This window comes from Salvelinus fontinalis, chromosome 1 (assembly GCF_029448725.1).
Source record: "Salvelinus fontinalis isolate EN_2023a chromosome 1, ASM2944872v1, whole genome shotgun sequence".
NCBI classification, from domain to species: domain Eukaryota; kingdom Metazoa; phylum Chordata; class Actinopteri; order Salmoniformes; family Salmonidae; genus Salvelinus; species Salvelinus fontinalis.
Window position 1 is genome coordinate 79,491,593 of NC_074665.1, and position 25,453 is coordinate 79,517,045.

General features: G+C 49.0%; 1 protein-coding gene across 10 annotated transcripts in view; it reads right to left on the minus strand.

Annotated features, from left to right (window-relative positions):
* The window catches only part of LOC129862462 (myocardin-related transcription factor A-like), a 105,646-nt gene that overhangs the window by 15,929 nt on the left and 64,264 nt on the right, over positions 1–25,453 (minus strand). For 7 of the 10 annotated variants that reach the window (XM_055934217.1, XM_055934167.1, XM_055934192.1 and 4 more), the window contains 8 exons: positions 17,002–17,067; positions 15,375–15,430; positions 13,867–13,942; positions 13,147–13,314; positions 12,326–12,486; positions 12,056–12,181; positions 11,673–11,920; positions 8,114–8,282 (listed from right to left, as the gene is read on the minus strand). In XM_055934217.1, coding sequence (XP_055790192.1) covers positions 8,114–8,282; positions 11,673–11,920; positions 12,056–12,181; positions 12,326–12,486; positions 13,147–13,314; positions 13,867–13,942; positions 15,375–15,430; positions 17,002–17,067 — 1,070 coding nt within the window. The remainder of the gene's footprint in view (positions 1–8,113; positions 8,283–11,672; positions 11,921–12,055; positions 12,182–12,325; positions 12,487–13,146; positions 13,315–13,866; positions 13,943–15,374; positions 15,431–17,001; positions 17,068–25,453) is intronic. The other 3 variants (XM_055934225.1, XM_055934176.1, XM_055934198.1) reach the window with 1 other exon arrangement.

The window sequence follows — 25,453 nt, forward strand, 5'->3', positions numbered from 1 at the left end:
TCTACCCTTCTCAATGGCAAGGCTGTGCTCACTGAGCCTGTACTTGGTCAAGGTTTTTCTAAGGTTTTGATCAGTAACCATGGTTAAATATTTAGCCACGGTGTACTGTCGATTTAGGGCCAGATAGCACTGCATTTTGCTTTGTGTTTGTGCTTGTGTTTCCCAATAAGCAATATAGTTTTGTTTTGACTGTGTTGTAATTTGGTTTATCCTGATTGATTGGATGTTCTGGTCCTGAGGCTTCAGTGTGTTAGTAGAACAGGTTTGTGAACTCAGCCCCAGGACCAGCTAGATGAGGGGACTCTTTTCTTTGCTCAGCTCTTGGCATTGCAGGGCTTGGTAGTGATATGAGAGGGGGTCACTGTATTTTAGATGTTTCCAAAACTTAATTGCTCTTTTTTTAGTTTTTATTATTAGTGGATATTTGCCTAATTCTGCCCTGCATGCATTGTTTGTAGTTTTCCTCTGGACATGTAGGAGAATCTTACAGAACTCTGCATGCAGGGTTTCAATGGGATGTTTGTCCCATTTGATGAAATCTTGTTCTGCAAGTGGACCCCACACCTCGCTGCCATAAAGTGCAATTGGTTCAATGACATATTCAATTAGTTTTAGCCAAATTTTAATAGGTTTTTGAATTAGATTTTTAATGGCGTAGAATGCCCTGCGTGCTTTCTCTCTCAGTTCATTCACTGCCTCATTAAGGTGTCCAGTTGAGCTTATTTTTAAACCTAAGTAATTGTAGTGTTTGCAGTACTCTATATACACTGCTCAAAAAAATAAAGGGAACACTTAAACAACACAATGTAACTCCAAGTCAATCACACTTCTGTGAAATCAAACTGTCCACTTAGGAAGCAACACTGATTGACAATAAATTTCACATGCTGTTGTGCAAATGGAATAAACAAAAGGTGGAAATTATAGACAATTAGCAAGACACCCCCCAAAAAAGGAGTGATTCTGCAGGTGGTGATCACAGACCACTTCTCAGTTCCTATGCTTCCTGGCTGATGTTTTGGTCACTTTTGAATGCTGGCGGTGCTCTCACTCTAGTGGTAGCATGAGACGGAGTCTACAACCCACACAAGTGGCTCAGGTAGTGCAGTTCATCCAGGATGGCACATCAATGTGAGCTGTGGCAAAAAGGTTTGCTGTGTCTGTCAGCGTAGCGTCCAGAGCATGGAGGCGCTACCAGGAGACAGGCCAGTACATCAGGAGACGTGGAGGAGGCCGTAGGAGGGCAACAACCCAGCAGCAGGACCGCTACCTCCCCCTTTGTGCAAGGAGGTACCCTGCCAGCGCCCTGCAAAATGACCTCCAGCAGGCCACAAATGTGCATGTGTCTGCTCAAACGGTCAGAAACAGACTCCATGAGGGTGGTATGAGGGCCCGACGTCCACAGGTGGGGGTTGTGCTTACAGCCCAACATCGTGCAGGACGTTTGGCATTTGCCAGAGAACACCAAGATTGGCAAATTCGCCACTGGCGCCCTGTGCTCTTCACAGATGAAAGCAGGTTCACACTGAGCACATGTGACAGACGTGACAGAGTCTGGAGACGCCGTGGAGAACGTTCTGCTGCCTGCAACATCCTCCAGCATGACCGGTTTGGCGGTGGGTCAGTCATAGTGTGGGGTGGCATTTCTTTGTGGAGCCGCACAGCTCTCCATGTGCTCGCCAGAGGTAGCCTGACTGCCATTAGGTACCGAGATGAGATCCTCAGACCCCTTGTGAGACCATATGCTGACACATGTACATTTGTGGCCTGCTGGAGGTCATTTTGCAGGGCTCTAGCAGTGCTCCTCCTTGCACAAAGGCGGAGGTAGCGGTCCTGCTGCTGGGTTGTTGCCCTCCTACGGCCTCCATGTCTCCTGATGTACTGGCCTGTCTCCTGGTAGCGCCTCCATGCTCTGGACACTACGCTGACAGACACTGTCAAGTTTTGACCTCTTTCTTGTGCAATTCCCCACTTGAAAAGGACAATCCCTCCACATGAAGATTTTAACTGGACCTTTTCAAGTGGGGAATTGCACAAGAAAGAGGTCAAAACTTGACAGTGAAAAACCGTGGCTCAAGACTGGAAAAGGACCAGAAAAGTGACCACACGTGTCCAGAGAGACAAGTAAAGACTGTTCCCGCCTGCTGCTGTGATTGAAATGGCTGATTCATTACTGGTGGAGCAGCTAAAGACCGCAAGGACATCAGCGAAGCGTCAGTTTTCCCGTCTGGCCAATAATGTGCTACGAATGCATACAATGATGTCAGAAGAGGAGCTCAGAGACAATTTTAGGAAGCTCACTGAAGAAGCTGGCAAAGTCCTGGAAGCCAACGATGATGTAGAGGGGCAATGTATTGAAGAAAACTCTGATGCAGAGGAGTTGAGCGAGCAGCAGAAGTCTGACTTGGTCAAAACAGCCAATGAGTGTGAGAAAAAACTGCAAGAGCTAATGGACCTCATACAAAAGACATTGTGGGCCAATTTCGGGGAATATGAACTGACACAAGCAATTACAACAGCAGAGTCGCAAGCAGAAAACGTGGGAGCTGTGGACCCAAGTAAAAACCCAGATGCATATCTCTTCATGATCGGACAACTAGAGAAACTTGTGAAGGCTGCGAAGGAGGTGCATAAACATTTGAAGTGCTGGGCCCCCCCAGCAGAGCAACAACATTTCCAGAGTCGTATCAAAGGCCTTGAAACTATCCTGCCAAATCTCACAATAAGACAAGCAGACTTTACAGGGGCACACAGAGGAGAAACCAGCAGATTGAGTACTACTTCAAACAGTTCTGTGGCCACACCAGCAATTAAATTAAAGCCTGCTGCCCTCCCAAAGTTTTCTGGCATCCGCCGAGAGTTTCACCGGTGGAAAAAAGACTGGGAAGCGCTCCAGATGCAGGGAGAACCTACTGGATCCAGAGAGGTTAAAAAGTTCCAACTTCTCGACAGTGTGGATGAGAAGACCATACGAGACCTTCACCTGACAACTTACACAACTGCTGAGGAGGTTTTCCGGGTCTTGGAGAACCGCTTTGGAAATAAGACAACTATAGCCCTTGAGATAGTAGAAGAGCTCCAAAGACTCCAAGCAGTTAAAGGTAACCAGCCCAGGAGGATTGTTGAGCTCATCCAATCAGTAGAAAAAGCCCTGGTCGATCTGAACGAGCTTGGCAAGACCGGTGCTATAAAGAACCCTCTTGTAACAAAGACAATAGAGAGTAAACTTCCTGATGGCCTGAAGAAGGAATGGCTTCTTCATGTAGCTGGCAAAGGTGATGAAGCTGAAGAAGACAAGCGATTTGACTACCTCCACAAGTTTCTTCAAGGTCAAGAAGCCATCTATGAGAAGCTGGACCAACTGAGAGAGGAGGAACCAAAACCGAAATCTGAACCTCGGCAAGCTCGAACCAGAACCTCCACCCAACTAAGCGACCAGGCTCAAGGATGTGTGGTCTGCGGAGACTGCAAGCATAAGAAAAGGCTATATTTCTGCCAAAAGTTTCGCACGCTTAAGCTGTCAGAAAAAGAGATGCTGTCAGGAAGCTGGGAGCCTGCAAAAGATGCCGGGAGATTCACAAGGAAGGTGACTATTGTAAATCAGAGTTTCTGTGCAGGAGGCCAGACTGCATAGAACAGCGTGCTGCAGAACACCACTATTACCTCTGCCCGATAGCTGGTACATCCAAAGGGAATGTCGTCCAGAGGTCCAATAACAGCAAAGTGGGAGGTGACACGAGAGCGTTATACCCAAGCCCAAGAAGAGTTCATTAAAAGTCTCTCACCTGAACTTGCAGAGAAGTGTTGCAATGCCTTTTGCAACACTATAGCCAGAACCTCTCTTGTGTCCAACCAACCCAGTCTTCTAGCAGAGAATGGAATAGTGGAGTGGCCAGTCATCATGATGCTCTTAGAGGTCACGGCCAATGCAGGACAAAAAGTTGGGACTTTGATCGACCTGGCATCGGATACAAACTATATAACTCATGATGCAGCTGATCGTTTGAACCTTAGAAGTGAAGCGATAACCCTTGTTGTCCATGGTGTGGGAGGAATGAAAGTTCAAGTCACCACAAAACGGTACCTCCTAAAGATCCGGGTCCGCACAGAGCAAGGCAATGTCAGATCCCACCAACTCCTCTGCTATGGTTTGGACAGCATTGCAGAGATTCACAAACACGTGACAGCCAAAAGACTCCAAAAATTATTTCCAGATGTCCCCCAAAATGAACTTGTTAGACCAAGACAGATACAGCTTTTGATAAGCCATAAGGAAGGGCGACTGGTCCCACAGAAAATACGCACCGTTGGGGACCTTGTACTATGGGATGGGCCATTAGGAAAGACAATTGCAGGGACACACCCTGGTCTGTTTGAAGAGGCTACAGTTACAGCACACCAGTCCAGAGCGCACTTCGCCAGATCCATGAGAACAGCAGCATTGATGTATGAAGAACATATCTGCGCCAAACCTACCATCAAGTCTTCTTATTCTGCTATTTCCACTCGGGATTTTATTGAGTGGTGGAGATGGGATAGCATTGGCGCCCCCTGCACCCCAAAATGTGGAGGATGTCGCTGCGGCAGTTGTCAACTTGGTGGCAAAGAAATGACTCTGGCTGAAGAAAGGGAGCTGGAAGTTGTTAAGGGTGGCCTGACTTATGTTGGTGCTGATGACCACAGTGATAGTCCACACTGGCATGCAAGGTATCCATGGCTCATTGACCCATCTACATTGCCAAACAACATAAAAGCAGTGGAGGCAACCTTTCTCAGAACAGAGAGACAGCTCGCCCAAGAACCGCAGTGGAAAAAAGCCTATGGTGCTCAAATCCACGAAATGGTTGACCGCCGGGCTGCAAGAAAGCTGACCAAAGAGGATCTAACCAACTGGAATGGACCTGTCTGGTATATTAGTCATCTTATCGCACCCAACCCCCACTCTGTTACAACTCCGGTAAGACTTGTCTGGAACAGCAGTCAGAAGTACAAAGGCCAAAGTCTCAATGACCTTCTGATGAAAGGCCCTGACGTTCTCAATCCGATTCGAGCTGTCCTCCTCAAGTTCCGCCAAGGCTCCTACGCCGCTTTAGGAGACGTCAGAAAAATGTACAATTCTGTGTGGCTCGAGGAGAGGGAAGTCCATCTACACCGGTTCTTGTGGCGGGATTCAGAGGGCGATGAGGTGGAACAATACGTCATAACCAGAGTGAATATCGGGGACAAGCCAGCAGGGTGCATAGCACAACTGGCCATGAGGGAGACGGCTAACCTGCCTCAATTCAGCCACCTCACAGATGAATGCCAAGTATTACATGAGCACAGCTACGTCGATGACATCTTGACATCCCACAACTGCCGTGAAAAACTCGAAGTCATCACAAAGAATGTGGAGCTGATTCTAAAAGCAGGAGGGTTTGCACTGAAGCCTTGGGTCTTCTCAGGCCAAAATAAAGGAGAAAGAGAAAAGGCATCACCAAATATTGTTGTCCTGCCAAATCAGCTTAAGGAGGAAGACAACAAGGCGCTCGGTCTCGGCTACATTGTGGATGAAGACATGTTGCATGTCATGGTGAGGGTCAACTTCTCCAGGCGGAAGAAAAAGATGAGACTTGGGCAAGACTTACTGCTAGAAGAAGTACGAGCACAGACACCAGACCCGCTGACAAGACGTGAACTGCTGAGTCAAGTTGCTGGTTTGTACGACCCAGTTGGCCTGACAACGCCATCAAAGCAAAGAGGGGCTATCTTGGTCCGAAGGGCATTCCAAGAGGCAAAATCAAAGTGCAGCATGGTCAAGGACACATGGGACCTTCCCCTGTCGGATGAGCTCCGCAAAGATGCAATTGGAATTTTTGAGGAGTACGTCCAGCTAAGCAAAGTAATGTTCCCAAGAGCTCTTACTCCACCAAAGGCAACAACTGAACCAGTCGCTGTCACTTTTTCAGATGGCAGTGAAAGCTCATATGGTGCTGTCCTCTACCTGCGGTGGAACTGCAACAAACAATTAACAATTCGACTAGTGGAGTCAAAAGCAAAGCTGACACCACTAGACCAGAATGGGGATGCACTCAAAGCAGAACTTGGCGGTGCAGTCTTTGCAAGCCGCCTGAAAAAGTACTTTGAACAGCATACCCAGATCCAGATAAAAAGGTGGTACCATTTGTTAGACTCTGCTAGAATCTGGGTTACTAGTCTGCGGTGGGAGAATCCATGGCTTCAGGGAGGATGGCGCTGCAGTTCCCTTTCTGCCTTTCAATGCATGGGTCTCTACTTTATTGGCACGGGAGGCGCACGATGAGGGTCATGAAGGTGTGGCTGCAACCCTGCTGAAAATGAGGAGGAAAGCCTGGGTCATCCAAGGAAGAAAAATTTCACCAAAAGTAGTGGATAACTGCCTTTTCTGCAAAAAGTCAAGAGCAAGAAGGTGCAAACAGGTAATGGCTGACTTACCTGCTGAAAGAGCCACACCTGCAGCTCCGTTCGAGTTCACTACAGTCGACCTCTTCGGACCGTACCTTGTCAAAGATGACATCAAGAAACGGGTCTCAATGAAAGTGTGGGGTGTCGTCTTCAGCTGTATGGCCAGCAGGGCAATTCATGCAGACCTGGTCAACACAATGTCGACAGAGAGCTTCTTGATGGCTTACCAACGCTTTACTGCAATTAGAGGGCACCCAAGAAAGATCTGGTCCGACCCGGGGACAAACTTCATCGGCGCCAAACCTGTCCTAAGAGAGCTGTACCAGTTCCTGGATGCTCAGAATAGAACTTCAATAGAAGAGATGTTGGCTCAAAAAGGTACCAAATGGGAGTGGACAATTCACCCTGCTGACTCACCTCACCGCAATGGGGATGCTGAAGCCGCTGTTCACATTCTCAAGAACTATTTTGGGAAACATTTGCTTAACAGTGGAAACCTTGCATTTGATAATGGCAGAAATGTGTTTCTGAGGTGAATGTGGATAATTTTGTGTATTTAATTAGGATGTCAACTCAAATAATCACTTGTATTTGTCATCTCTTTTTTGAGGTTTTCACCTGTTTACTGCCAACCAAAGAATGGTAAATAAAAGACACAACTGATTCTATGGCTGTTTATTGAGTGAAATCCAGTTAAAATCTTCATGTGGAGGGACTGTCCTTTTCAAGTGGGGAATTGCACAAGAAAGAGGTCAAAACTTGACAGACACAGCAAACCTTTTTGCCACAGCTCGCATTGATGTGCCATCCTGGATGAACTGCACTACCTGAGCCACTTGTGTGGGTTGTAGACTCCGTCTCATGCTACCACTAGAGTGAGAGCACCGCCAGCATTCAAAAGTGACCAAAACATCAGCCAGGAAGCATAGGAACTGAGAAGTGGTCTGTGATCACCACCTGCAGAATCACTCCTTTTTTGGGGGTGTCTTGCTAATTGCCTATAATTTCCACCTTTTGTCTATTCCATTTGCACAACAGCATGTGAAATTTATTGTCAATCAGTGTTGCTTCCTTAGTGGACAGTTTGATTTCACAGAAGTGTGATTGACTTGGAGTTACATTGTGTTGTTTAAGTGTTCCCTTTATTTTTTTGAGCAGTGTATTTTGTACCAATTGAGAACTTTGGTCTAATTCCCTGATATCTGGATCTTCTCTGGAAAATCCTTATTTTAGTAATTTTGGGGTCTTTTTGGGCCCAGGTCTGGCAGTACTGCTCTAGCAGGTCCATGCTCTGCTGTAGGCCATGTGCTGTGGGTGACAGCAGGCATAGGTCATCTGCGAAGAGTAGACATTTAACCTCTGCATTATGGAGACTAACACCAGGGGCTGAGGATTTTTCTAGAATAGTGGCCAATTTGTTGATGTAAATATTGAAGAGTGCAGGGCTCAGATTACAACCCTGACGAAGGCCCCGCCCCTCTCTCTCTCCCCATCTCTCTCTCTCCCTCTCTCTCTCCCCATCTCTCTCTCCCCATCTCTCCATCTAAAAGTGCATATCAATAGTCTAATGTGGTTCTCTTCTAATCTCCCTTTCTTTATCTACACTGATCTGAAATAAATACATTCCCAGTAGCTGGTGTCTACACACAGAAGTAGAATTCTGTTTCTATGCATCCACCTATCTACTTACTTTGAAGTCATCCAGGTTGGCTGGTAGCGTCAAAGGTTTGGTTCCTCCCACAGGGGTTTGGCTCTGACGACTGGACCCATTCTGATTGGAAGAGGCAGAGGTCGTCGGGGGAACACTGCGCAAAAGAGAGGGGGCGGGGTTGGTTGAAGGTGGTTGCTCTGCAGGTGGTCTGAGGAGAGAGAAACAACAGCTGAGTCAGTCCACACACAGAGTCTTATGCAGCTAACCTTATGGGGCCATACAATTAAGTTCAAAATCCTATTATTTTAACCCGTACCCTAACCCTAACTTTAAGCCAAAAACCTAACCTTAACCCTAGCTTAGGTTTAGAATTAGGTTAAGGAGCTTGTGGGGACCAACAAAATGTCCCCAGTTGGTCAAAGTTTTGTTTGTTTACTATTCTTGTGGGGACTTCTAGAGAGACACTCACACCCCTTCTCTTCCCCCCCACACACACACATCTTTCCCCCTCACTCACACCTCTTCTCTTCCCCCCCACACACACACACACACATCTTCTCTTCCCCCCCCACACACACCTCTTTCCCTCACCCCACGCTCGCACCTCTTTCCCCCACCCCACGCTCGCACCTCTTTCCCCCACCCCACGCTCGCACCTCTTTCCCCCACCCCACGCTCGCACCTCTTTCCCCCACCCCACGCTCGCACCTCTTTCCCCCACCCCACGCTCGCACCTCTTTCCCCCACCCCACGCTCGCACCTCTTTCCCCCACCCCACGCTCGCACCTCTTTCCCCCACCCCACGCTCGCACCTCTTTCCCCCACCCCACGCTCGCACCTCTTTCCCCCACCCCACGCTCGCACCTCTTTCCCCCACCCCACGCTCGCACCTCTTTCCCCCACCCCACGCTCGCACCTCTTTCCCCGACCCAACGCTCGCACCTCTTTCCCCACCCCACGCTCGCACCTCTTTCCCCCACCCCACGCTCGCACCTCTTTCCCCACCCCACGCTCGCACCTCTTTCCCCACCCCACGCTCGCACCTCTTTCCCCCCCCCACGCTCGCACCTCTTTCCCCACCCCACACTCGCACCTCTTTCCCCACCCCACGCTCGCACCTCTTTCCCCACCCCACGCTCGCACCTCTTTCCCCACTCCACACACACTTTTTCCCCACCCCACACTCGCACCTCTTTCCCCACCCCACACTCGCACCTCTTTCCCCACCCCACACTCGCACCTCTTTCCCCACCCCACACTCGCTCCTCTTTCCCCACCCCACACTCGCACCTCTTTCCCCACCCCACACTCGCACCTCTTTCCCCACCCCACACTCGCACCTCTTTCCCCACCCCACACTCGCACCTCTTTCCCCACCCCACACTCGCACCTCTTTCCCCACCCCACACTCGCACCTCTTTCCCCACCCCACACTCGCACCTCTTTCCCCACCCCACACTCGCACCTCTTTCCCCACCCCACACTCGCACCTCTTTCCCCACCCCACACTCGCTCCTCTTTCCCCACCCCACACTCGCACCTCTTTCCCCACCCCACACTCGCACCTCTTTCCCCACCCCACACTCGCACCTCTTTCCCCACCCCACACTCGCACCTCTTTCCCCACCCCACACTCGCACCTCTTTCCCCACCCCACACTCGCACTTTTTCCCCCACCCCACACTCGCACCTCTTTCCTCACCCCACACTCGCACCTCTTTCCTCACCACACACTCACACCTCTTTCCCCCACCCCTTTCCCCCACCCCACACTCGCACCTCTTTCCTCACCACACACTCACACCTCTTTCCCCACCCTCGCACCTCTTTCCCCCACCCCACACTCGCACCTCTTTCCCCACCCCACACTCGCACCTCTTTCCCCACCCCACACTCGCACCTCTTTCCCCACCCCACACTCGCACCTCTTTCCCCACCCCACACTCGCACCTCTTTCCCCACCCCACACTCGCACTTTTTCCCCCACCCCACACTCGCACCTCTTTCCTCACCCCACACTCGCACCTCTTTCCTCACCACACACTCACACCTCTTTCCCCCACCCCTTTCCCCCACCCCACACTCGCACCTCTTTCCTCACCACACACTCACACCTCTTTCCCCACCCTCGCACCTCTTTCCTCACCCCACACTCGCACCTCTTTCCTCACCACACACTCACACCTCTTTCCCCCACCCCTTTCCCCCACCCCACACTCGCACCTCTTTCCTCACCACACACTCACACCTCTTTCCCCACCCTCGCACCTCTTTCCCCCACCCCACACTCGCACCTCTTTCCTCACCACACACTCACACCTCTTTCCCCCACCCCACACTCGCACCTCTTTCCTCACCACACACTCACACCTCTTTCCTCACCACACACTCACACCTCTTTCCCCACCCTCGCACCTCTTTCCTCACCCCACACTCACACCTCTTTCCCCACCCCACACTCGCACCTCTTTCCCCCACCCCACACTCACACCTCTTTCCTCACCACACACTCACACCTCTTTCCCCACCCTCACACCTCTTTCCTCACCCCACACTCGCACCTCTTTCCTCACCACACACTCACACCTCTTTCCTCACCCCACACTCGCACCTCTTTCCTCACCACACACTCACACCTCTTTCCTCACCACACACTCACACCTCTTTCCCCCACCTCACACTCGCACCTCTTTCCTCACCACACACTCGCACCCCTTTCCCCCACCCCACACTCGCACCTCTTTCCTCACCACACACTCACACCTCTTTCCCCACCCTCGCACCTCTTTCCCCCACCCCACACTCGGACCTCTTTCCCCCACCCCACACTCGCACCTCTTTCCTCACCACACACTCACACCTCTTTCCCCCACCCCACACTCGCACCTCTTTCCCCCACCCCACACTCGCACCCCTTTCCCCCACCCCACACTCGCACCTCTTTCCTCACCACACACTCACACCTCTTTCCCCACCCTCGCACCCCTTCCCCCACCCCACACTCGCACCTCTTTCCTCACCCCACACTCACACCTCTTTCCCCACCCTCGCACCTCTTTCCCCCACCCCACCCTCGCACCCCTTCCCCCACCCCACACTCGCACCTCTTTCCTCACCCCACACTCGCACCTCTTTCCTCACCACACACTCACACCTCTTTCCCCCACCCCTTTCCCCCACCCCTTTCCCCCACCCCACACTCGCACCTCTTTCCTCACCACACACTCACACCTCTTTCCCCACCCTCGCACCTCTTTCCTCACCCCACACTCGCACCTCTTTCCCCCACCCCACACTCGCAGCTCTTTCCTCACCCCACACTCACACCTCTTTCCCCACCCCACACTCGCACCTCTTTCCCCCACCCCACACTCGCACCTCTTTCCTCACCACACACTCACACCTCTTTCCCCACTCCACACTCGCACTTTTTCCCCCACCCCACACTCGCACCTCTTTCCCCCACCCCACACTCGCACCTCTTTCCTCACCCCACACTCGCACCTCTTTCCTCACCACACACTCACACCTCTTTCCTCACCACACACTCACACCTCTTTCCCCCACACACTCACACCTCTTTCCCCCACACACTCACTTGGGTGGTGCTGGGAGGATGGTGTGGTAGTTGTAGTGCTGCTGCTGCTGGTGGAGGATCTGCAGCTGGAGGAAGAGCTGCTGCTGGTGGAGGATCTTGGTGTAGGTGGAGTCCAGCTGAGGGGGAGGCTCCCGGTCAGCCTTCTGGTCCGGAGGGATGTACTGGTGGTACTTGAGCTTCTTCACCTTGGGCTTGTTGTCTTTGGCCTTCTTAGGCCTCTGGGGGGGCCGCTCCGAACTGGGCTTCGACTGGGAGTGGTGGAAGAGTGGGAGATGGGGAGAGGGAGAGAGAGAGAAATAGTAAGTAAGATATGATTGCTTGTATACACAAATTATTAAATTTCATGATACTCTGATAGCAAAATGACAGGGGATGTCTCTCACCTTGGTCTGACCAGTAGCAGGGCAGGAAGCTCCCGACATCGCTGAACCATTGGTCAGCTTCTGTGGTGGCAATGAGTCTTGGCCATTCACCAACTGCGGAGGTGGTGGTGGGACCTGGGTAAGGAACTAAGAAAACATCTGATTGGTCAGTTTAAGTGTCAATAATGGGACAACTCCTGTGATTACTTGTCTATGTAACTTGCAGGAATACCAGTGGCTATCTCCATTATGTGGCTATACGTACTGTACAAAAATAAGACTTCAACCTACTACCTGTGAGGGGGACATGTCCCTGTTCTGAGTGAGCATGTCAGAGGGGGACAGCTGGGAGAGTGGACCCAGGGGAGAGTCGTGATTGGCTAGCGTATCCGGAGAAAATGCATCACTGCTGTCCTCGTCCAATGAGGATTCTCCTGCGCCCTTTGGAGAATCTGAGAGACATTTATTAAACCTCTATTTTGCCGTTCTTCTCGCCAAACAAATTATTGTCTACAACAACAAGTTGATTAGTTGTGAGGTTGAGTCTCACTACAACAAACATCAACTGTATTTCATACAGAGGGAATAGTAATTGGCAATACAAAAAGAGGCGATGGCCAAACCAGAATTACTAATGATGGAAGTGGTCACAGTCTCCCCAGCACAAGGATTTAGCAATAACAATGTCCCCACACCAGTCCAGTATTGTGAAATTGATGTATTGCAATGATAACATTTGAGGAACATTTGAACGTGAACCATGAACAGTGACTAATTGAAGGGAGTTTGGGAGTGGTTGGGTAAATTTGTCTGAGTGAGGGACTAATTCACCTGGCCAGTAAACATGTTGCAGTGGACTGTGCACAGGAAGGACGCTCCTACCCAGTTGGCTAAGGTGTTGTTGTGTACATACTGGAACTTATATTGTGTATGTACCCAGTAAAGTGTTGCAATGACAAGCAGTGTTGTATACTTGATCTGTAATGTATGTTACACTGGACAATAAGAATGGGTACATACCAAGAACAGAAGTGAGTGTTTCAGTGGACATTCTGTGTGTGTGTATTGCAGTGTACAGTGTGTGTATTGCAGTGGACAGTGTGTGTTCATACCCAGTAGTGAGTGCTGCAGAGGACAGTCCAGGTCTACAGGCAGGATGTTCTTGTGGATGAGCTCTATAGGACCAGGTCTGTGGGAGATCTTATCATTAAGGTCATCAGCCAACCTGGCCCTCTTCAGCTGCAGCTGCTTGGCCTGCAGAGACGGCTCCGCTGACGTCTCTGTGTAAAGAGAGAAGAGGAACAAAAACAAACGGTATTAGGCCGGTTAGATGTACTGCTAAATTCTCTAAAACGACATTGGAGGCAGCTTATGGTAGAGAAATTAACATTACATTCTCTGGCAGCAGCTCTGGTGGACATTCCTGCAATCAGCATGCTAATTGCACGCTCCCTCAAAACTTGAGAAATCTGTGGCAGTGTTGTGTGACAAAACTGCACATTTTAGAATAGCCTTTTATTGTCCCCAGCACAAGGTGCACCTGTGTAATGATCATGCTGTTTAATCAGATTCTTGATATGCCACACCTGTCAGGTGAATGGATTATCTTGGCAAAGGAGGAATGTAAACACATTTTTTCCATATGTTTTGGGAAATAAGGTTTGTGTGTGTATGGAACATTTCTGGGATCAAGACTTTACACGTTGCGTTTTCATTTTTGTTCAGTGTAGATCAGCACAAACAGATGTGGTATATTTGGCTCACTGCCTCTAGAGAAGTAGTGTGTGGGGGTGTAGTTCTGTGGTGATCAGCGAGGGGGCGCTGTGACTCACCCTCCAGTATGTGCATCCTGACCAGCTCTGAGCGCTCAGGACGACTCCTGATCTTCCTCTTCAGATAGTCCTCAGTCTGGAAGAGAGGAGGAGAGATGGGAGAGAGGGGAGAGATACAAAGGGAGAGAGGGTGGAGAAGAGGAAAGGAACAGGAGATGGAAAAAAAGGGACAGGAGAGGGAGGGAGAAAGAGACAGGAGAGGGACAGGAGAGGGAGGGAGAAAGAGACAGGAGAGGGATGGAGAAAGGGACAGGAGAGGGAGGGAGAAAGAGACAGGAGAGGGAGGGAGAAAGGGACAAGAGAGGGAGGGAGAAAGGGACAAGAGAGGGAGGGAGAAAGGGACAGGAGAGGGAGGGAGAAAGGGACAGGAGAGGGAGGGAGAAAGGGACAGGAGAGGGAGGGAGAAAGGGACAGGAGAGGGATGTAGAAAGGGACAGGAGGGGGAGGAGAGGGACAGGAGAGGGAGGGAGAAAGGGACAGGAGAGGGACAGGAGAGGGAGGGAGAAAGAGACAGGAGAGAGAGGGAGAAAGAGACAGGAGAGGGAGGGAGAAAGAGACAGGAGAGGGAGGGAGAAAGAGACAGGAGAGTGAGGAGAGGGAGGAGAGGGACAGGAGAGGGAGGGAGAAAGGGACAGGAGAGGGATGTAGAAAGGGACAGGAGGGGGAGGAGAGGGACAGGAGAGGGAGGGAGAAAGGGACAGGAGAGGGACAGGAGAGGGAGGGAGAAAGAGACAGGAGAGAGAGGGAGAAAGAGACAGGAGAGGGAGGGAGAAAGAGACAGGAGAGTGAGGAGAGGGAGGAGAGGGACAGGAGAGGGAGGGAGAAAGGGACAGGAGAGGGAGGGAGAAAGGGACAGGAGAGGGAGGGAGAAAGGGACAGGAGAGGGAGGGAGAAAGGGACAGGAGAGGGAGGGAGAAAGAGACAGGAGAGGGAGGGAGAAAGAGACAGGAGAGGGAGGGAGAAAGGGACAGGAGAGGGATGGAGAAAGGGACAGGAGAGGGATGGAGAAAGGGACAGGAGAGGGATGGAGAAAGGGACAGGAGAGGGATGGAGAAAGGGACAGGAGAGTGAGGAGAGGGACAGGAGAGGGATGGAGAAAGGGACAGGAGAGGGAGGAGAGGGACAGGAGAGGGAGGAGAGGGACAGGAGAGGGAGGAGAGGGACAGGAGAGGGAGGAGAGGGACAGGAGAGGGAGGGAGAAAGGGACAGGAGAGGGAGGGAGAAAGGGACAGGAGAGGGAGGGAGAAAGGGACAGGAGAGGGAGGGAGAACGAGACAGGAGAGGGAGGGAGAACGAGACAGGAGAGGGAGGGAGAAAGGGACAGGAGAGGGAGAAAGGGACAGGAGAGGGAGAAAGGGACAGGAGAGGGAGGAGAGGGACAGGAGAGGGAGGAGAGGGACAGGAGATGGAGAAGGAAGCGAGAGAGAGAGGGAGAGGATGCACTTCAACAAAGACTGCACTTGTTGAACTAAAAAGAGAAAAAGTGCTGGAGAGACTCCTAGACTTACCCTGGCTCTCTCCAGATTCCTCCGCTGCTCGTGGAAGGCTGCCGGACTCTTCAGTGCTGTGGTGAGGGAAAGAGAGAAAACAATAAAGGAGAGGGAACGACCGTGAATGAAAACTCCAACAAATGAGTACAGCGCAAAGCACTAGTGGAGACAGTGTGAGAGCTGATACTGAGGAACACACACAAAGCAGAACTCTCTATATGAAAAAGTCACTGGAGTTCTATCCACCAAACAGTAAGAACAGAAAACAGAACAGTATGTTTTTGTCTTGACTAGTGAGTGACCTGTTTCAGCAGAACAGTGAAGGAGGAACGGCTTGCTATAGTATAAGAGAGGTGTACGCATGAGAACCCATAGAACTATCAATAAAGATGTGAATTACAGCACAGCCAGGAAATTTAAGGAGGACATGTGAGAGCTGAGAGAAGAGTGATGGGATGACTTTCTGAGAGAGGGACTTTCTACACTTATCACTCTCTTCAACTGTATGGGTCTTCAGCATGCCCCTGTGTGTCACATCATTCAGAAGTTGGACAACACAGACGTGCACACCAACACACACACACTGGATGGTTGAAGAGGATGTTGGAGGGACACTGGAGATTTCATCATCACCTTTTGCCCAATGTGAAGCCTTAAATCAGCTCAACTGTCAAACAGTGACGTCTGGCCCTGCTGTGTGTGTGCGTGTTTATTGAGGGACGCAATGCTGTCTTACGGAAGGTCAACTAGGAGGGTCGCAGACTGGCAGGCCTAAATATTGGCCTGGGATTCCTGTGATGTAACTAATCAAATCAAGACGACTTTTGCCTACAAATACATGCAAATGGATCATGGAGGATCCAGCCTTCTCTGTAATTCAGTTTGCTTTATAGCACCAACTGCACTGCGACTGTAAATCCATGGCATGAGCACATTACGGTCTATTAACTCTACAGAGCCTTGGCGGTAAAGCAGTTCTGCTATAGCTTTGGGCCATGGTCATAAGAAGTCCCTTTTAAAAGGCTGGTTGGTAATGCCTCCTCCTCCACAAGAAGACAACCTGACCCTCAGTAATCTGGAATCAAGTCCTGTATGTCTGAGCCAGGCCACCGTAGAGACACCTAGTTCTCCTGGCCCGTTGTTGTTGTGTAATAAGACTGGGAGCACAGGGGAGAGAGAGGCCCATCTTATGGCCAGGTTAGACACGTAAACAATAAGGCCTGAGGGGGTGTGGTATGCAGGAGAGAAGCACTGATTGCAAATATACCACAGGTAAGGGCTGTTCTTAGGCACGACGCAACACAATCAGTGCCTCTCTCCTGTAAGAAGTAGCCCATGCACTTCCTCCTATCAACAGCTGTACACTGAGTCTCCTTAGTCTCTTCAGCTACTGAAGAGAACACATAAGAGGAAGTGGACACAGAAGGGGAAGCTGGCTGGCCCACTTGATAACAACACCACCACCACAGAACATAACACAACACAAATTACAACAACACAATGCAAATTACAACAGAACAGGCCTGTCAGTCCATGGGGACCAGGAACAGACACTGTGCTGGTCAAGAATGCAGAGGGTGACATTGTATTATATTTGCTGGTCTAGACTCTAGAGATCAGAATAGAGAGTTTGGGCACTACTTACGTGGCATAATCCCTTGGCTGACCAGCTCCTCCCGGGTGCGTCTCTGCTGTAGTTTGAGCTGGAGGACTGCATGACAACAGAGAGAGAGGGATAGAGGAGAGTCAGCAACTGCCAGCATGGAAACAACCACCTCTTCAAAACCAGAGTTTCAGGCCCAGACTGCCATCCTACACTGAACCGTCCATCCGCACGGCAGAGAGGGTATCCTTGTGTCAACAAACACTGGAGTAGACAGCTAGAGCAGGACTCAATGGACAGAACCCACTCCCTCGTTCTTTCATTCTCTTTCGTTTCCTCCCTCACTCTTAAAAAAAGCTGTGGCAGAGGGCAAAGGGAGGGTGGAGTATGGTGGCATTTATTACAAACTTCCTGTTTCTAAACTCTCGGTTGTTGATTGCGCAGTGCGCTTATAAAAACCCACACAGAATGTATGTGTGTCTGTGAGAGAGCGCAAACGAGAGATAGAGAGGAAGATAAAGGGAGAGAGAAATTACACAGATCCACAAAGAATTTGAAAACAAACCCATTGTGATAAACTCCTTTATCTACTGGGTGAAATACCAGTGTGCCATCACAGCAGCAAGATTTGTGACCTGTTGCTACAAGAAAAGGGAAACCAGTGAAGAACAAACACCATTGTAAATACAACCTATATTTATGTTTATTTATTTTCCCTTTTGTACTTTAACCATTTGCACATCGTTACAACACTGTATATAGACAAAGACATTCAAAATGTCTTTATTCTTTTGGAATGTTTACTGCAATTTTTTCTTGTTTATTTCACTTTTTGTATTATCTACTTCAGAGATAGATAGGGGGGAGCAAGAGAGAGCGAAAGAGAGAGATAGGGGGGAGCTAGAGGGAGCGAGAGAGAGATAGGGGGGAGCTAGAGGGAGCGAGAGAGAGATAGGGGGGAGCTAGAGGGAGCGAAAGAGAGAGATAGGGGGGAGATAGAGGGAGCGAGAGAGAGATAGGGGGGAGCTAGAGGGAGCGAGAGAGAGATAGGGGGGAGCTAGAGGGAGCGAGAGAGAGATAGGGGGGAGCAAGAGAGAGCGAAAGAGAGAGATAGGGGGGAGCTAGAGGGAGCGAGAGAGAGATAGGGGGGAGCTAGAGGGAGCGAGAGAGAGATAGGGGGGAGCTAGAGGGAGCGAAAGAGAGAGATAGGGGGGAGATAGAGAGCAAAAGAAAGATAAAGGGAGAGCGAGAGCGAGAGAGAGAGATGCAGGCGGTAATTCTGTCAGCAGACTGTTTTACCACTGCCATTCTTAGGTCGACCTATTACTATGCATTCCTCGCAGCAGCCTGTATTATCAAGCCAAGCTATGGTATCAATGTAAAGAACGCAGAAAGAATTGTTGGTACTGCAAGTCTTGCAACAATTAAGGGAAGTAAGCAGGTCCTTATCAGTCTTCCAGTCAGAACAACTGACCTGACCCCCAGTGGTGTAAAGTACTTAAAAATACTTTTAAGTACTACATAAGTAGTTTTTTGGGGTATCTGTACTTTACTATTCATCTTTTTTACAACTTTTACTGTACTACATTCCGAAAGAAAATAATGTATTTTTTACGTCATACATTTTCCCTGACAACCAAAAGTACTTGTTACATTTTGAAATGCTTAGCAGGACAGACAAATGGTCCAATTCACACTCATCAAAAGAACATCCCTGGCCATGACTACTGCCTCTGATCTGGCAGACTCACTAAACACAAATGCTTCGTTTGTAAATTATGTCTGAGTGTTGGAGTGTGCCTCTGGCTATCTATAAATAAATAAAACAAGAAAACGGTGCCATCTGGTTTGCTTAATATAGGGAATTTGAAATGATTTATACTTTTGATAAATAAGTATATTTACTAAGTACATTTACTTTTGATACTTAAGTATATTTAAAACCAAATACTTTTAGATTTTTACTCAAGTAGTATTTTACTGGGTGACTTTGAGTAATTATATTTTGATATCTTTACTTTTACTCAAGTATGACAATTGAGTACTTTTTCCACCATTGCTGACACCTAACCACCTAAACTACTTTGTGTTTGAGTGACACGAGATACACTTCTCTTGAAAGGACACAGGCTAAGTGAGTGTCCTGCTTCCCTGTCCCTTCAGTCCAGACCAAAATCTAAATACTCTTCCACACCTCTCCTTTCCATCCATGTCGTCATTCCTTCTGGACCACTGACATCTGAAAGCAAGGGGCACTGTTGTAAGTTCCACCATGAAGATCCCTCTGGATCTGCTGTAGTCACGGAGGAAGTAGGACGAGGAGAAGACTATTTATTAGAATACAGGCCCCAGGCATCCACAGTTAGAGAGGAGAGAAGAATAAGGAGAGAAGAGAGAGAAGATGAGAGAGAAAGCGAGAGAGAGAAAGATAAGAGAGAATGCAGAGAGAGAGCGAGAGAAGTTGAGAGGGAGAGAATGCAGAGAGAGAGGGAGAGAAGTTGAGAATGCAGAGAGAGAGGGAGAGAGAGAAAGATAAGAGAGAATGCAGAGAGAGAGGGAGAGAAGTTGAGAGGGAGAGAAGTTGAGAATGCAGAGAGAGAGGGAGAGAAGTTGAGAGGGAGAGAATGCAGAGAGAGAGGGAGAGAGAGAGAGAAAGATAAGAGAGAATGCAGAGAGAGAGGGAGAGAAGTTGAGAGGGAGAGAATGCAGAGAGAGAGGGAGAGAAGTTGAGAATGCAGAGAGAGAGGGAGAGAAGTTGAGAGGGAGAGAGAGAGGGAGAGAAGTTGAGAGGGAGAGAATGCAGAGAGAGAGGGAGAGAAGTTGAGAGGGAGAGAGAGAGGGAGAGAAGTTGAGAGGGAGAGAATGCAGAGAGAGAGCGAGAGAGAGAAAGATAAGAGAGAATGCAGAGAGAGAGGGAGAGAAGTTGAGAGGGAGAGAATGCAGAGAGAGATGGAGAGAAGTTGAGAATGCAGAGAGAGAGGGAGAGAGAAAGATAAGAGAGAATGCAGAGAGAGAGGGAGAGAAGTTGAGAGGGAGAGAATGCATAGAGCGAGAAAGATAAGAGAGAATGCAGAGAGAGCGAGAGAGAGAAAGATGAGAGAATGCAGAGAGAGAGGGAGAGAAGTTGAGAGGGAGAGAGCAGAGAGAGAGGGAGATAAGTTGAGAGGGAGAGAAGTTGAGAGGGAGAGAATGCATAGAGAGAGGGGAGAGAAGTTGAGAGGGAGAGAATGCAGAGAGAGAGCGAGAGAAGTTGAGAATGCAGAGAGAGAGGGAGAGAGAAAGATAAGAGAGAATGCAGAGAGAGAGGGAGAGAAGTTGAGAGGGAGAGAATGCAGAGAGAGCAAGAGAGAGAAAGATGAGAGAATGCAGAGAGAGGGAGAGAAGTTGAGAGGGAGAGAATGCAGAGAGAGAGGGAGAGAAGTTGAGAGGGAGAGAATGCAGAGAGAGAGGGAGAGAAGTTGAGAGGGAGAGAATGCAGAGAGAGGGAGAGAGAAGTTGAGAATGCAGAGAGAGAGGGAGAGAGAAAGATAAGAGAGAATGCAGAGAGAGAGGGAGAGAAGTTGAGAGGGAGAGAATGCAGAGAGAGAGGGAGAGAAGTTGAGAGGGAGAGAATGCAGAGAGAGGGAGAGAGAAGTTGAGAATGCAGAGAGAGAGTGAGAGAAGTTGAGAGGGAGAGAATGCAGAGAGAGGGAGAGAAGTTGAGAGGGAGAGAATGCAGAGAGAGAGGGAGAGAGAGAAGTTGAGAGAATGCAGAGAGAGAGGGAGAGAGAGAAAGATGAGAGAATGCAGAGAGAGAGGGAGAGAGAGAAAGATGAGAGAATGCAGAGAGAGAGGGAGAGAGAGAAAGATGAGAGAATGCAGAGAGAGAGGGAGAGAGAGAAAGATGAGAGAATGCAGAGAGAGAGGGAGAGAAGTTGAGAGGGAGAGAATGCAGAGAGAGAGGGAGAGAAGTTGAGAGGGAGAGAATGCAGAGAGAGAGGGAGAGAAGTTGAGAGGGAGAGAATGCAGAGAGAGAGGGAGAGAAGTTGAGAATGCAGAGAGAGAGGGAGAGAAGTTGAGAATGCAGAGAGAGAGTGAGAGAGAGAAAGATAAGAGATAATGCAGAGAGAGAGAGAGAGAGAGAGAAAGATGAGAGAATGCAGAGAGAGAGGGAGAGAAGTTGAGAGGGAGAGAATGCAGAGTGAGAGAGAGAAAGCTAAGAGAGAATGCAGAGAGAGAGCGAGAGAGAGAAAGATGAGAGAATGCAGAGAGAGAGGGAGAGAAGTTGAGAGGGAGAGAATGCAGAGAGAGAGGGAGAGAAGTTGAGAGGGAGAGAATGCAGAGAGAGAGGGAGAGAAGTTGAGAGGGAGAGAATGCAGAGAGAGAGGGAGAGAATGCAGAGAGAGAGCGAGAGAGAGAAAGATAAGAGAGAATGCAGAGAGAGAGCGAGAGAAGTTGAGAGGGAGAGAATGCAGAGAGAGATGGAGAGAAGTTGAGAGGGAGAGAATGCAGAGAGAGAGGGAGAGAAGTTGAGAGGGAGAGAATGCAGAGAGAGAGGGAGAGAAGTTGAGAGGGAGAGAATGCAGAGAGAGATGGAGAGAGAAAGATGAGAGAATGCAGAGAGAGAGGGAGAGAAGTTGAGAGGGAGAGAATGCAGAGAGAGAGGGAGAGAAGTTGAGAGGGAGAGAATGCAGAGAGAGAGCGAGAGAGAGAAAGATAAGAGAGAATGCAGAGAGAGAGCGAGAGAAGTTGAGAGGGAGAGAATGCAGAGTACAACCCATATTTATATTTATTTTCCCTTTTGTACTTTAACTATTTGCACATGTGATATTTGATGTGATATGTCTATTATTTTACAACGTTTGTGAGTGTAATGTTTAATGTTCATTTGTATTGTTTATTTTACTTTAGTTTATTATCTACTTCACTTGCTTTGGCAATGTTAACATGTTTCCCATGCCAATAAAGCCATTAAATTGAATTGAATTGAGAGAGAATAAAAATAAGAGAATGCAGAGAGAGAGAAGAAAGATGAGAGAGAGGATAGAGAGAGAATTCAGAGAGAGAGAGAAGATGAGAGAGAGAATAGAGAGAGTAGAAAGATGAGAGAGAGAATAGAGAGAGAGAATTCAGAGAGAGAGAGGATAGAGAGAGAGAATTCAGAGAGAGAGAGAGGATAGAGAGAGAAGAAAGACGAGAGAGAGGATAGAGAGAGAGAATTCAGAGAGAGAGAGAAGATGAGAGAGAGAATAGAGAGAGAAGAAAGATGAGAGAGAATAGAGAGAATGCAGAGAGAGCAAACTAGAATGCTATTTGGCCCTAAACAGAGAGTACAGTGGCAGAATACCTGACCTCTGTGACTGACCCGAACTTAAGGAAAGCTCTGACTATGTAGAGACCCAGTGAGCATAGCCTTGCTATTTAGAAAGGTCGCCGTATACCTGGCTCTCAAGAGAAGACAGGCTATGTGCACACTGCCCACAAAATTAGGTGGAAACTGAGCTGCACTTCCTAACCTCCTGCCAAATGTATGACCATATTAGAGACACATATTTACCTCGGATTACACAGATCCACAAAGAATTCGAAACATACCCAAGTTTGATAAACTCCCATATCTACTGGGTGAAATACCATAGTGTGCAATCACAGCGGCAAGATTTGTGACCTGTTGCCACAAGAAAAGGGCAACCAGTTAATAACAAAACACCATTGTAAACCATTGTACATTGTACACCATTGTACAACCCATATTTATTTTCCCTTTAGTACTTTAACTATTTGCACATTGCTACAACACTCTATATAGACAAAATTTGGCATTTGAAATGTCTATTATTTTGGAACTTCTGAGTGTAATGTTTACAGTAAATTTGAATTGTTCATTTCACTTATGTTTATTATCTATTTAACTTGCTTCGGCAATGTTAACATATGTTTCCCACGCCAACAAAGCCCCTTAAATTGAATTGAGAGAGAGAAGAAAGATGAGAGAGAATGCAGAGAGTGTGAGAGAGAAAAAAGAGACAAAAGAACAGGGAGGAGGGCCAAACGTGTGCTCATGTGTCATTAGGTCTAGTTAAATATGTCTGCCACTGTCCCCAAAGGGCCTCCAGACCTGGCACAGCATAGCCCACACCTACTGTGCGTGCGTACACACACACACACACACACACGGTTAAGACCGGTTGAGCCAGTAACCAAAATGTTGCTGGTTCAAATCCCCAAATCTGACATTCTGCCCTTGAGCAAGGCAATTAAGCCCCAACAACTGTTCCCAGAACGCAGATGACATTGAATAAGGCACCCCCGACACCTCTCTGATTCAGAGGGGTTGGGTTCAATGCACAAGACACATTTCAGTTGAATGCATTCAGTTCTGCAACTGACTAGGTATATCTTCCCCTTGCCCCCACACACACACACACACACACCTAGAAGTATCCCTTATGAACTCACATGCGCACACACACACTTGGCATGGCCGAACACTTGGCATGGCCATTGGAACAGTTCTATTTGGAAAGCACAGTAATCATCCAATGACCTCACCATTTGGACAATAGCTTGATCATTACACACCACAACCAGGGAGATATATGACGAATGGCCGAAGCCAATGACTTCACAACACGGATCAATAAAAAAGGATCAAGAAGAGGATGGATGAAGCTTGACAGAAGTCTGGTCACCATACAGAACCAAACCCAAAGCTTGTGCTAGACAATAAACTTGTGAATTATAACATCTTGGGGAAGCCTACATCTAAAATGACAAACAAACAAATCCACTGAGTGTCTTCTAACCCCACCCACCCACCTTCTTTTAGTCTTCTAACCCCACTCACCTTCTTTTAGTCTTCTAACCCCACCCACCTTCTTTTAGTCTTCTAACCCCACCCACCCACCTTCTTTTAGTATTCTAACCCCTCCCACCCACCCACCTACCTTCTTTTAGTCGTCTAACCCCACCCACCCACCTTCTTTTAGTCGTCTAACCCCACCCACCCACCTTCTTTTAGTCTTCTAACCCCACCCACCTTCTTTTAGTCGTCTAACCCCACCCACCCACCTTCTTTTAGTCGTCTAAACCCACCCACCCACCTTCTTTTAGTCGTCTAAACCCACCCACCCACCTTCTTTTAGTCTTCTAACCCCACCCACCTTTTAGTCTTCTAACCCCACCCACCTTCTTTTAGTCGTCTAACCCCACCCACCCACCTTTTAGTCTTCTAACCCCACCCACCTTCTTTTAGTCTTCTAACCCCTCCCATCTTCTTTTAGTCGTCTAACCCCACCCACCCACCTTCTTTTAGTCTTCAACCCCACCCACCCACCTTCTTTTAGTCTTCTAACCCCACCCACCTTCTTTTAGTCGTCTAACCCCACCCACCCACCTTCTTTTAGTCGTCTAACCCTACCCACCCACCTTCTTTTAGTCTTCTAACGCCACCCACCTTCTTTAGTCTAACCCCACCCACCTTCTTTAGTCTAACCCCACCCACCATCTTTTAGTCGTCTAACCCCACCCACCCACCTTCTTTTAGTCGTCTAACCCCACCCACCCACCTTCTTTAGTCGTCTAACCCCACCCACCCACCTTATTTAGTCTAACCCTACCCACCCACCTTCTTTTAGTCTTCTAACCCCACCCACCCACCTTCTTTAGTCGTCTAACCCCACCCACTCACCCACCTTTTAGTCGTCTAACCCCACCCACCCACCTTCTTTTAGTCTTCTAACCCCACCCACCCACCTTCTTTAGTCGTCTAACCCCACCCACTCACCCACCTTTTAGTCGTCTAACCCCACCCGCCCTCCCACCTTTTAGTCGTCTAACCCCACCCACCCACCTTTTAGTCGTCTAACCCCTCCCACCCACCTTCTTTTAGTCGTCTAACCCCTCCCACCCACCCACCTTCTTTTAGTCGTCTAACCCCTCCCACCCACCTTCTTTTAGTCGTCTAACCCCTCCCACCCACCTTCTTTTAGTCGTCTAACCCCTCCCACCCACCTTCTTTTAGTCGTCTAACCCCTCCCACCCACCTTCTTTTAGTCGTCTAACCCCATCCACCCACCTTCTTTAGTCTTCTAACCCCTCCCACCCACCTTCTTTTAGTCATCTAACCCCTCCCACCCACCTTCTTTAGTTGTCTAACCCCACCCACCCACCTTCTTTTAGTCGTCTAACCCCTCCCACCCACATTTTTAGTCGTCTAACCCCACCCACCCACCTTTTAGTCGTCCAACCCCACCCACCCACCTTCTTTTAGTCGTCTAACCCCACCCACCTTTTAGTCGTCCAACCCCACCCACCCACCTTCTTTAGTTGTCTAACCCCACCCACCCACCTTCTTTTAGTCATCTAACCCCATCCACCCACCCACCTTCTTTAGTCTAACCCCACCCACCCACCTTCTTTTAGTCATCTAATACCTCCCACCTTCTTTTAGTTTAACCCCACCCACCTTCTTTTAGTCGTCTAACCCCTCCCACCCACCTTCTTTTAGTTGTCT